At 46.6% G+C, this 13291-nt stretch overlaps 1 protein-coding gene across 1 annotated transcript in view; it reads right to left on the bottom strand.

Moving 5' to 3' along the window:
• Positions 1–3106: 3106 nt before the first annotated feature.
• The window catches only part of med29 (mediator complex subunit 29), a 16637-nt gene continuing 6452 nt past the window's right edge, over positions 3107–13291 (bottom strand). Inside the window, exons 2-4 of the mRNA XM_043680997.1 lie at positions 9914–9972; positions 6682–6766; positions 3107–3426 (exon numbers count right to left, since the gene is read on the bottom strand). Of these exons, the coding sequence (XP_043536932.1) occupies positions 3211–3426; positions 6682–6766; positions 9914–9972 (360 nt within the window). The 3' untranslated portion in view covers positions 3107–3210. The remainder of the gene's footprint in view (positions 3427–6681; positions 6767–9913; positions 9973–13291) is intronic.

The following is a 13291-nucleotide window of genomic DNA, read 5'->3' on the forward strand; positions in this document are numbered from 1 at the left end:
ATCGAAGAACTTTAGCGAAATTGAAGTCAATAGGGGGTTCTCTTTGGAGAGTCAGTGCAGAGCCAATGGACTGACTGGTCTCTTTCTGCACTGTGGGGATTCTATAATGTTAGATTTGGAGTTAAATTCTCTATTGGGGGTTGAAGCTCCAGCTCCAAAGACAGTTGAGTTTGTTAGAGGCCAACCCCCCTACGTCATCTCTGCAGGAGTTCCTCAACGCTGTGTTCTGGGCCCAACCATCTCCAGCTGCTTCAACACTGACCGTACCCGACTGTAAGGTGAGAAGTAGACATGTCCTTTACTGATCGCACAATGTTCAACACCATTCACATGGCCACAGTACAACTTGGACATCACATAACCTTGGGCTGATAAACTGAAGTAACCATGTAAAAACAATGACTGCAGATGCTGGAAACCAGAGTCTAGATTAGAGAGATGCTGGAAAAGCACAGCAGTTCAGGCAGCATCCGAGGAGCAGGAAAATCGACGTTTCGGGCAAAAGCCCTTTCACTGAAGTAACCATCAGTACTTGTTGGCCATGAATATCTCCAACAGACAAAAGGAATAACTATCATCAAAAATCCCATCTTTAACACCCTGGAGATTCCATCAACCACAAACATAGCTATGACAGCCACGTAATACTGTAACGCTGAGCGTAGGTCAGAGGCAGGGCACTCGGTGCTGAATAACTCACCTTTTGACTCCCCGAACCCTATCCATGACATACTAATCAAGAAGTGTGATGCAATACTCTCTGCTAGCCTGGGTAAGTGATACTGCATTGGGGTTATTTGGGTAATTTGCTCACTTCTTAACTTTGTTTCTGGCCTATCTACTGATAGAGGATATATCATTTCAACGTATCGACTGAACAGCTTCAAGTTCCCAGACAATATTCCATAATAGCAACAAACATCACCACACTTGGTCAGGCCTTGCCTACACCCACAATGCCTAACATTCGGATGTTCCACCCAGTCACAGAGAAAGGACAGTGACATAGTGCCAAGTCAGGAAAAGCATACCTGAGAAGACTGTTCCTTCATCAGAACATTAAGCTTTAAACATGGAGTTGTGCTAAGATGCGCATGGATTTGGACAGTGACAACAGATTGAAGCATTTCAGTGAGGGAAGGGAGATTGGAGATGCAGCATGGGGTGACACGGTGGTTAGCACTGTTGCCTCACAGTGCCAGGGACCCGGGTTCAATTCCACCCTCAGGCCACTGTCTGTGCAGAGCTTGCACATTCTCCCAGTGTCTGCATGGGCTTCCTTCACGTTGCTCCAGTTCCTCCTATAGTCCAAAAATGTACAGGTTAGGGTGGATTGGCCATGGGAAATTACCCCTCGTGTCCAGGGATGTGCAGGCTGGGTGGGTTAGTCATGAGGAATACAGTTACAGGGATAGGGTAGGGGGGGTGGTCTGGGTGGGAGGTGCTTGGGAGAGTTGTTGTGGTCTCAATAAGCTGAATGGCCTGCTTCTGAACTGTAGGGATTCAATCTTCTATGAATGATTTGTAAAGGATTCAAGGCTCAAGAGCTTTGAAGAAGAGGGTGATGATGACTTGCTGACAGACTCATTTACAGCATCAGCTCATGCTGGGGTCAGAAAGAGAAGCTGAGTGGTTTCAAAAGAAAAGTGACCTGGAAGAAGGGAAAAGACAGACGGAGAGAGACAGAGACATTCAACTGAACCATTTAAATCACTCTTCAGCAGCCATTATCGTGAGCTATACGCTTCTTTCAAACAATCCTTTATTTCATGAGATGTTAGTCACGAGTAAACTGCACAAGATACCAACAAAGCGTGAGATGTAAACATGGCACTCGGTAGAAATGCTCACATTAATTGTACATTTTATTTCAAGAGAAATAAGCCCAGAATCTCTCCTTGCTGACTGCACTGAGACCAAGTTCAACTGGCTCTTATTCCAGAGGGGACTGTATCCCTCCCACAAGACCTGGGATGGAATCAGCCAGGTCTGAGTGCACCTCAATGGCAGATCAGGGGTTAACTCTGAAGCAGCCACTGCTGGATTCCTCACTTCTGCTGAATAATTTCACAGCTGGGTGGGGGGGGAATCATGTATCGATGGTTACACCAAGGGAAGTCAGGGAAAACATGAGGTGACTGCAAATGGGTTTATGTGACCAACTGAGCCACATGGATCAGCTCCTACAATCCAGGCAAGGCACCTGGCAGTGCGGGGGTTCGACAAGACTCAGTACTGCATAATCTATACCCTTGTTCCCTTCAGTTTTAAAAGATTGAGTGGGTGATTTAACCAAGGGCTTTGCAATCATAAAATCATTTTGGAGGGTCAGTTAATTCCTCTGGTTAGAGGGTACCACAACAAGGGTTTAAATGTTATAAATTAGAGGGATGCCCCTCTGGGGCAAAGTTAGGAAACTTTTCAGGACATGGATATCCGGAACTCAATCCTCCGCAGGACTTTGGATGCTGGGGATCAACTAAAACAGTCCAGCTTGAGTTTGGAATTTTTTTGTCAAGATAAAGGAAGGTTGTAGATTAAAGGAGTCAAGGTACCAATTAGTTTCAAATTGAATGATGGAACAGAGCAGAGGGGTTGAATGGCCTGTGCCATCCTGCCATCTTTCAGGAATGGATTAAATTACAGTTGAACTGAATTTCAGTGTCAGCTCCAATCCTCTTTCCCTGCCCCCGCAGTCCGACACACGGAGCTCAAAGTGCAAGTCTTTGTTATAATTCTTCAGGAATTGTGCATTTCTGTTTCAGAACATGCTGCTAAACATAGTTAGGGGGACAAGCTGAATATGTACAAAGGCAATGAATGCTGCACAATCATAGACTAGACGGAATGCAGGTGACAGAATGGCTGCTTATTGTAAACACTCTCTTAGCTCCACATTTACACCGTACCACCCCCAGCCATACTTCAACAAACAGGAATAGAGTGTGTCGGTCACAAATTAAAAGGGTGGAGGAACTGAGGGAATGTGCACACTGAATTGTCCAGACGTTACACGCCCCCCCCCCACTCCCTGCCCCCCCTACTCCTCCCCCCCCCACTTCCCCACTCCCCGCTCCCGCTCCCCACTCCCCGCCCCCATAATGACCTTGTCTGAAAGCACCAGGAGACACGAGACCTTGTGGCAGTTCGAGCTCCGATCCTGGAATCACACATCTCAGGATAAACACCTGAACAGGAACGCAGAGCCGTTCAGATTTGGCCCTTGCTGGCTATCCGCTTCGAGCACTCCAGCAGGGCGTTGTGAATGTCCTTGGCACAGGAGATCTGCGATTTGATCATGCTGAGGTACTGAGTGTACGACTGGCTCTCTGTCTGCACCGTGTCCGGCTTGGTTGCTGTGGGAACCAAGTTAGGAGAGTGTTTGGAACTGTCAATGCTCTGGGAAAGGCATTCGAAGGCCAGTCTCTGTAAAATAAGAAGAAAAGTCACCAGCAAAAGGAAGAGAGATCCAGGTCAGACAATCCACTTCTTGAGCTAATCCATGTGAAGGGCAAAGCAGCTTTTGCCAGCCCCTGGCCACAGAGCACACTACTGGACACTGGAAAAGGCCAGTGGGATGTCTGGCTGATTCTAGACCACAATGACCAGGTGTGAGCTTTAGCTCAGTGCAAACTATTCACCTCCTCTGAACCACAAGGTCCAGGGTAGACATTACACTCCAGCAACTTCAATATAAAACACAGGAACGACCATTCACAGAGAATCAGCACCGAGGAAGCACAGCCAGAAGGTCAGAACAGCAGGAGTGCTGCACTGCCTGAGGGTCACAACTCACGGAATGTCACACTATCACTGAGTCAGTACTGAGGGAAGGCCACACTGTCAGGGAGTCAGTACTGAGGGAATGCCATACAGTCAGGGAGTCAGTACTGAGGGAATGCCACACTATCAGGGAGTCAGTACTGCGGGAAGGCAACACTGTCAGGGAATCAGTACTGAGGGAATGCCACACTGTCGGGGAGTCAGTACTGAGGGAATGCCATACTGTCAGGGAGTCAGTAATGCGGGAATGCCACACTGTCATGGAGTCAGTACTGAGGGAAGGCTACACTGTCAGGGAGTTAGTACTGAGGGAATGCCACACTGTCAGGGAGTCAGTACTGCGGGAAGGCCACACTGTCAGGGATTCAGTACTGAGGGAATGCCACACTGTCAGGGAGTCGGTACTGAGGGAATGCCACACTGTCGGGGAGTCAGTATTGAGGGACCTGCACACAGTCAGAGATGAAATGCGAAGTGCTGGAAAAGCACAGGTCAGGCAGCATCTGAGGAGCAGGAAAGGCGATGTTTCGGGCATAAGCCCTTCATCAGGAATGGCGCCGAGTGTCTTAGATATAAATGGGAGGAGGATGGAAACGGGGTTGGGGAAGGTAGCTTGGAAGGCAATAGGTAGATGCAGGTGGGGTGATGGTGATAGGTCAGAGCGCAGGGTGGAGCGGATAGGTGGGAAAGAAGATGGACAGGTAGGACAGTTCAAAAGGGCAGTGCAAAGTTGGAGGGTTGAATCTGGGATGAAGTGGGGGGAGAGGGAGATGGGTAAACTGGTGAAGTCAATGTGGATATCGTATGGTTGGAGCGTCCCAAGGCAGAAGATAAGGTGTTCTTCCTCCAGGCGTCGGGTGGCAAGGATTTGGCAGTGGAGGCAGCCCAGCACTTGCATGCCTTAGCGAAGTGGGAGGAGGTGGTGGGCACCAGGAGGCACCAGTGTCCTGGAGATGTTCTCTGAAATGCTCCGCGAGTTGGCATCCTGTCTCCCCATTGTAGAGGAGCCCACATTGAGAGCAACGGATACTATAAATGAGGTGTTTGGATGTGCAGGAAAATCTCTGCTGGATGTGAAAGGATCCTTTGGGGCCCTGGATGGAGGGGAGGGTAGAGGTGTGGGCGCAGATTTTACACCTCTTGCGGTGGCTAGGGAAGGTGGAGGGAGTGGAGGGTGGGGTGGAGGGAGGCGAGGTCAATTGGCTGAATTGGTCCGCACTGTCAACAATGTCATCCAATACCTGAGAGTGTGCGGTGTTGGTGGAGGGAGCAGGTTTCCTCTTTTTGAAGACACTGTGTTGCTTCCATTTCAGCTGGTGGCTCAACGTCCTATGGCACTACTCCAAGTTGCTGGGAATTCTCACAATTCTCTTCACGGAGTCATACAGCACGGAAACAGACCCTTCGGTCCAACCAGTCCATGCCGAACATAATCCCAAACTAAACTAGTCCCTCCTGCCTGCGCTTGACCCATATCCCTCCAAACATTTCTTATTCATGTCCTTATCCAAATGTCTTTTAAACATTGTAATTGTACCCGCATCCATCACTTCCTCTGGAAGTTCGCTCCACACATGAACCACTCTCCGTGTAGAAAAATTGTCCCTCACATCTTTTTTCAAATCTTTCTCCTCTCACCTTAAAAATATGCCTCTAATCTTGAAATCCTCCATCCTAGGGAAAAGACACCTGTCATCCACCTTATCTATACCCCTCATGATTTTATAAACCTCTATCAGGTCACCCCTCAACTTCCTACGCTCCAGGGAATAAAGTCCACCCTCTTCTTATAACTCAAACTCTCCATTCCCGGCAACATCCTGGTAAATCTCTTTGGAACCCTCTCCAGCTTAATCATATCCTTCTAAACACAGGGTGACCAGAGCTGGACTCAGTACTCCAGAACAGCACTCAACGTCTTCTTGTCAATAAATCTCTTTTCACACTGCAAGACCAGTCCATTAATATCTTCCTGCAGTCTACAAATTTCTTCCCAATTCTCAAGCAGCCAATTAATTTTCATACAATCTCCAAATAGCTTAATCATGGCACAGACATTTAATTCACTGATAAAAGGACCTTTCAGTAACTAAATCACCAGTCATACAATACTCCTCGCTTCCTGCCATGGAACTAACATTGGATCTAAAGTGACTTGGTAAGAGAGTAAATACTTGTCACGTCACCATAACAGGGTCATAATCCTGGAATTCCCTCTCTAACAGTACTGTGGATCTCCCTACACCAAATGGACTGCAGCGACTCAAGGAAGCGGCTCACCAGCCAGTGACACCTACATCCCACATCCCATTGGGCAACACGGTGGCTCAGTGGTTAGCACTGCTGCCTCACAGCACCAGGGACCCAGGTTCGATTCTAACCTCGGGCGACTGTCTGAGTGGAGTTTGCACATTCTCCCAGTGGCTGAGTGGGCTCCCTCCCGGTGCTCCGGTTTCCTCCCACAATCTAAAGATGTGCAGGTCAGGTGAATTGGCCATGCTAAATTGCCCATAGCGTTAGGTGCATCAGTCAGGAGTAAATATAGGGTAGGGGAATGTGCCTGGGTGGGTTACTTTTCGGAGGGGCAGTGTGGGCTTGTTGGGCCGAAGGGCCTGTTTCCATACTGCAGAGAATTTAATCTAATCCCCCTGTGTCAGACTGACATTGTACCTGAATCTACAGCACTCACTCTGCAAAGATAACGCTATCGCTTCTTATAACTGGAATTCCCAGCTTGAGTAACCAATAGTTGGACTGACATCACAAACTCAGGCAGGAAAGCAGCTTAAGGTATGAAAGGTACACTGAGGTGGTAAAAATGAGCCCTAAATAATGAGGCAGATTAGGCAGAATAAAGACCACCCGGACAAAACCACACTTAAATCCAGTCATACTCACCAGGCACAACTCTACTTGGTCACAAAGAGCATAAAACTCTTCCAAACTCTTATCAAACCGTTGCAGGGCTGTGTCACTGCTCTTCCTAAAGGGTAAAAAATAATGACAGTTAATTAATTGAATTGATTCCAACTAACTGTCTCTCTATTCTGCGCCAGTGGAACGTGTTAACAAGGAACTCCAGCCTCTGTACATTCCCCCTGTAGCCAGCTGGTGGCAGTATTTCTCCATTCAGAATCTACAAAATGCCAGGGTTCCTCACAGACCCTCAGTTCTAAGAAGGGTCTGTTCCCCAGCTGTACATCTCTACGACTATGATTCTATAATCTAAAGGGGGACAATTTTCCAAGCATGGTGCCTCACAGCATCACACACTTGCCTGAAAGGGCCTGACAGGACAATGCACATAGGGAGATTTACTCAGCTTTTAACAGACTTGCATGGCTAGATAGAGTTTTAAGTGCTAAGGGATTTATGGTTATGATGAGGTGGGGTGTTGCTGCAGAGAGCAAGGAGGGATTACAGTTTCAATCAGATCAGCCCTTGATTAAATCCACAAAGCCTGGTGTTACTGGGTGGAAAGTCAGTGCCGCAGAAGCAAACTGGAATTAAGCACCAGGAGATGACAAACTCTGAATTGTCCACTGTTTCTGATTTTCTCTGGATGAGTTACTAACACCTCGTAGAGGTTACACAGAGCATAGTGCTGGGCGTTGGGATGATATTCCATAATTTAACCTTTCCACCTACCTTCATCTTGCAATTAACCCCTTTCTGTCCTCACTGACATTTTCCAGATTACTGGTTTCACAGAAGCCCCTACCTTATCCATGGAACACAGGAATAGGAGTAGGCCATTCAGCCCCTCAAATCTGTTCCACCATTCAATGAGATGATGGTTGAGCTGTGGCCTAACTGTTTAGTTAGTCTTTGGCACATATTCCAGAATATCTTTGCTGAGGATGTTCCTGATGAACTGTGTATGCCTGAAACGTTGATTCTCCTGCTCCTCGGATGCTGCCTGACCTGCTGTGCTTTTCCAGCACCACACTCTTGACTAACAAACATTTATCCCAGTTTTAAAATTAACATTAAAATTAACTGATCCGGCAGTTTCATAAGAGGCCACATTAAAGGTAACTTCACAAAATAAAAACTGAAAGAACTGCAGATGCTGTAAATCAGAAACAAAAACAGAAGTTGCTGGAAAAGCTCAGCGGGTCTTACAGCATCTGTGCCGAGAAATCAGAGTTAATGTTTTGGGTCAGGTGACCCTTCCTCAGAACACTGAGAACAGTGAGGACCCAGAGGTCCTGAAGAAGGGTCAATGGAGCCTTTGGTTTCTTTTCACAGTTTCTGTCAGACCTGCTGAGCTTTTCCAGCAACTTCTGTTTTTGTTCACAAAGTAAGAGTTCATGCAGTAGGAAGTGTAATGTGTTAGTGTGGATAGAGGATCCGTTAGCTGACGGGAGGGGCAGAAAATCAAGATAAACATTTCACTTTTAGATAGGCAAGCTGTAACTGAATGCCACAGGGATCAATGCTGGGTCTCAACTATTTACAATCTAGAGGAATAACTTCGATGAAGGGATCAAGTATGAAATTGTTACATTTGCTGACATTGCAAAATATTAGCAGAAGGTTTAAGTTTTCAAGAGGATACAGGAAGGCTGCAAAGGGATATAGTTAACAGATTAAGCGAGTGGGCAAAAATGTGGCATGTGGAGTTAAAAAGTAGGAAATGTGAACTCGCCCACTTTGACAAGAAGAATAGAAAAGGAGTATATCACAGGTTTAGGGTGAGAGGGGAAAGATATAAAAGAGGCCTAAGGGGCAACTTTTTCACACAGAGGGTGGTACATCTATGGAATGAGCTGCCAGAGGAGGTGGTGGAGGCTGGGTACAATTGCAACATTTAAGAGGCATTTGGATGGGTATATGAATAGGAAGGGTTTGGAGGGATATGGGACAAGTGCTGGTAAGTGGGAATAGATTGGGTTGGGATATCTGGTCAGCATGGACGGGTTGGACCGAAGGGTCTGTTTCCGTGCTGTCTCTATGACACTATGACTCTATGAGAGAGAGATTGCTGAACTCAGCAGTACAGGGGAAGCTGGTGTCTTGGTTCATGGATCACAAAAAGTTAGACTGCAGGTACAGAAGGTTATTAAGAACGCAATTGAAATGGTGTTGCTTATCACAAAGGGAATGGAATACAAAAATAGGTACAGGGTATTGGTGAGCTCACACCTGGACTACTGTTTACAATTTTGGTTTCTGACTGACAAAGTGATGTAACTGTATCAGAAGCAATTCAGAAAAAAGGTTCACTCGGCTGATTCTAGGATGAATGAGGAGGGATTTTGAATGTTGGGCTGATGGTGCACAGAAGTTCAGGAGAGCAAGAGGTGATCTTATTGCAACATTTAAGATCCTGAGGGGGCTTGATAAACTGAATGCTCTGAGGACATTTCCCCTTGCAGAGAAGAGACTAGAACGAAGGGACACAGATTAAAAACAAAGGATCTTTTGCTTAAAACAGAGATGAGGGAAATTTTTTTCTGTCTCTCGAGGGTTGTTAAGTCTGTGGAATTCTCATCCCAGTGAGCTGGCCACTGAATAAAATGACCAGCAGGTTTTTGACTGACCAGAGAGGTTTCAGAATACAGGTAGGTAGACAGGAAGGTGGTGTTGAGGTTCAAACCAGATATAATAGGATCTTATTGAATAGTGATCAAGATTGAGGAGCTGAATGCTTTAGCAGGTATTGTCTATTTGTGTATCTCTAAAGGACATTGAGATTGAGGATTGAACTAATTGGCTCTGCTGTCACAGGGTGTAAAGACTTGGCCCTATCACCAGCACTGAGGACTTGACAGTAACAACACGGCAGCCCGCTCTCCTTCTGACCCCGATGGGTCAGAATATCAGAACAGGAGGCAGCCATTCAGCCCTTTGCCTTCCATTTAGATGATGGCTGTTGCAGTCAGTACAAACTCATCCCCAGTGCGCCACCTGCTGGAACTATTGTTGTAGTGCTCATACATTGACAGCAACGCACCCAGCCATCTCATGTCAGTCAATGCAACCTCAAAAAGGCAGCTTCTGGACCACACATCCATCTTAACAAGCTCAAAGGCAACTCAGAACAGAGCTCATGCAGTTAAGATGCTTCACCTTAATAAGTGGAGAACACCCCTGTCTTTATATGCATACAGAAAAGGATACTCACTGTCCATTGTCAATGGTTGTGTTTTGAGACAAGTTCAGGGCTGCAATCCTCATGAGATTCTGGAAAGTAGACACAAAGTTCACTGTGAGATGGATCGATCCAATCATGCTACATGCACAAAATCTCTCTGTCCCATACAAACACTCGCAACGCGGATCTCTCTCTCACTTACCAAGTCTCTTTCTCATTCACAGACACACACAAACAAACATATAGCCTTTCACATATCTTGACAAACCGCAGTTAATGGGGAATGAATCGTAAAATATCTATTGCCCCTCAGGCTGAAACATCCAAAAAAGGTGGTCCTGCCTCTAACACGGGTTACAATCACTTCCAACTCAGGTTAAGGGTCTAAACTACACTTTGCGCTGCAGTGAAATTTATAGAGATGCAGAGAACTTACAGCTACAATTTGCAGTGACAATGCTGTCCACAGAACTCACTGAAACAACAACATCATCATCTTTAATGGCCACTACCACCATCCCTAACACCCTGAGCTTGGTCAGATGCAGACTTTTAAGGCGAGGATTTGTTTTTATTGGGAACTTACTTTCAACATGAAGTCATCAGAGAACTCGACAAAGTATATAGGGGACAACAGGAAAGTGGATTAGTAACTCCGATGGCAAAAGTGAGGACTGCAGATGCTCGAGATCAGAGACTAGATTAGAGTGGTGCTGGAAAAGCACAGCTGGTCAGGCAGCATCCGAGGAGCAAGAAAAATCGACATTTCCGGCAAGAGCCATTCCTAATGAAGGGCTCCTGCCCGAAATGTCGATTTTCCTGTTCCTCGGATGCTGCCTGACCTGCTGTGCTTTTCCAGCACCACTCTAATCTAGACTAGTAACTCCGATGGAGAAAGACACAGCTCTGAAATAGATAAAGATCAATCCAACCCGAGTAGCTGGGAAATTTCAATTTCGTTCATTCAACAAATCAGGAAAAGTTAGTGTCAGTGATATTCTGCCTGCCCCCTACACCTCCACTTCCTAAACCTTTCTAATGAGAATTGTAAAACAACTAAACCGTCATGAAGCGCCATCAGGTTCACTAATTCCCAACAACTGCACAAAACCAAGATAGACAGAAAAGCAAACTAGCATTAAAACCATACAGACGAGCCAACATTCTCCTCAATAAGATCTCAGGGCTTGTACTGAAACAGGGAGAGTGATTCTGCAGACTAGTTAAGCAACATCAGATCGTGTTCTAAAGGTATGCCCTATCTCACTAGCAGAACAGACCACTACAGAGTTGGTGGCACAGAGACATACATTTGGGAGCAAGACCCCTTGGGGATGCTCACCATTGACTCCAGAATGCACTATTTCTCAACCATGAGGTCAAACAGGGGAAAGGGAACCTTCGTCCCTTCAGCAGGTCAATCAATACTCCTCCATGCTGAATACCACTTGGAGGATGCACAGAATGGATGCTGGTTGGAAGCTTTGGTACTCATCGGCAATACTGACTCGGCAGCAGCAGCACTGATTGAACTAGTCATGTCCTAAAGAACACAGATGCTAGACTGAGTTTTCAGCAGGTGGGAAGGGAATTGACAAGAGGAAACCCCCCCCCCCCCCTTCCTTTCTGGAACTTGTCCGCACCATCCTGTGTGTCGCATGTTCATCAATCCAGTTTCAGTAAAAACGACCACTGCGCCGTCCTTGTGAAGACAAAACCCCACCTACACATTGAAACTGATTTCTATCATGTTGTACGGCACTACGACTGTGTTAAATGCGATAGACTTCAAACAGATGCAGCAATTCAAAAGTGGGCATCCAGGAGGCACTGTGGGCCATCAACAGCACAACGGCATTCAAACGCAATCTGCACCCAAGTGGCTCATCACTCTCTAATTACTGTTAAGCCAGGGGATCAACCCTGGTTCAATGAAGAGTATAGAAAGGCTTAACAGGAGCAGCACCAGGCATGAGATATCAATCTGATGAAGCTACTACAGAGGACTATTTATGTGTTAAATAGCACATAATAGACAAAGCTAAACAATCCCATAACCAACAGATCAGATCTAAGCTCTGCTGTCCTGCCACATCCAGTTGTGAATGGCGATGGACGATTAAATGGCTCACTGCAGGAGGCGGCTCCACAGATACTCCCATCCACAACGGTGGGGAGGCCCAGCACTCCAGTACGAATGATAGACTAAAACATTTGTGTTAATCGGTAGCCTGACATACTGAGTGGAGGACCCACCTTCGCCTCCCCGAGAGGTCCCTAGCATCACAGCTGCCAGTTCTCAGCAAATTCAATTCACTCCACGTGATATGAAAAAAAGAGCTGAAAGCACTTGATATTACAAAGGCTCTGGGACCTTGCAACATCCAAGTACTAGAACTGAAGACTTGTGCTCTAGAACTAGTCATAAATTATAACATATAGGAGCAAAATTAGGCCATTCAGCCCATCAAGAGTGCTCTGTCATTCAATCTTAGTTCATATGTTTCTCAAACCCATTCTCATGCCTCCTCCCTGTAACCTTTTTCCTTTATTAATCGAGAACCTCTCTTTCTCTCTGTCTTAAATAGACTCCATTACATGGCCCCACAGCCTTCTGTGACAATGAGTTTCACAGATTAACCACCCTCTGACTGAAGAAAGTCTTCCCTTCACTCTGAGGCTATGTCATCAGGTCCTAGTCCCTCCTACCAGTGGAAACATCATCTCCACATCCACTCTATTCAGGCCTTTCAGTATTCTATAAGTTTCAATCAGATCCCCCCTCATCCTTTCAAATTCCATCAAGGACAGGCCCAGAGTCCTCAATCGCTCCTCACAGAACAAGCCCTTCATCCCTGGGATCATTCCTGTAAACACTCTCTGGACCCCCTCCAACACCAACACTCCCTTCCTTGGATACAGGGCCCAAACCTGCTTTCAATATTCCAAATGCGGTCTGACCAGAGCCTTATACAGCCTCAGAAGTACATCCCTGCTCTTGTATTCTAGACCTATTCAAATGAATTGCTGCACCCGATGTGGCCTTCTCTATATTGGGGAGACAGGCCGCCTACTTGCGGAACGTTTCAGAGAAAACTTCTAGGACACCCGGACCAACCAACCCAACCACCCCGTCGCCCAACATTTTAACTCCCCCTCCCACTCCACCAAGGACATGCAGGTCGTTGGACTCCTCTATCACCAGGCCAAAGCAACACGACTGATAGAGGAAATGCGTCTCATCTTCCGCCTAGGAACCCTCCAACCACAAGGGATGAACTCAGATTTCTCCAGTTTCCTCATTTCCCCTCCCCCCACCTTGTCTCAGTCAAATCCCTCGAACTCAGCACCGCCTTCCTAACCTGCAATCTTCTTCCTGACCTCTCCGCCCCCACCCCACTCCGGCCT

The sequence above is a fragment of the Chiloscyllium plagiosum genome, chromosome 41, assembly GCF_004010195.1.
Source record: "Chiloscyllium plagiosum isolate BGI_BamShark_2017 chromosome 41, ASM401019v2, whole genome shotgun sequence".
Classification (NCBI taxonomy): domain Eukaryota; kingdom Metazoa; phylum Chordata; class Chondrichthyes; order Orectolobiformes; family Hemiscylliidae; genus Chiloscyllium; species Chiloscyllium plagiosum.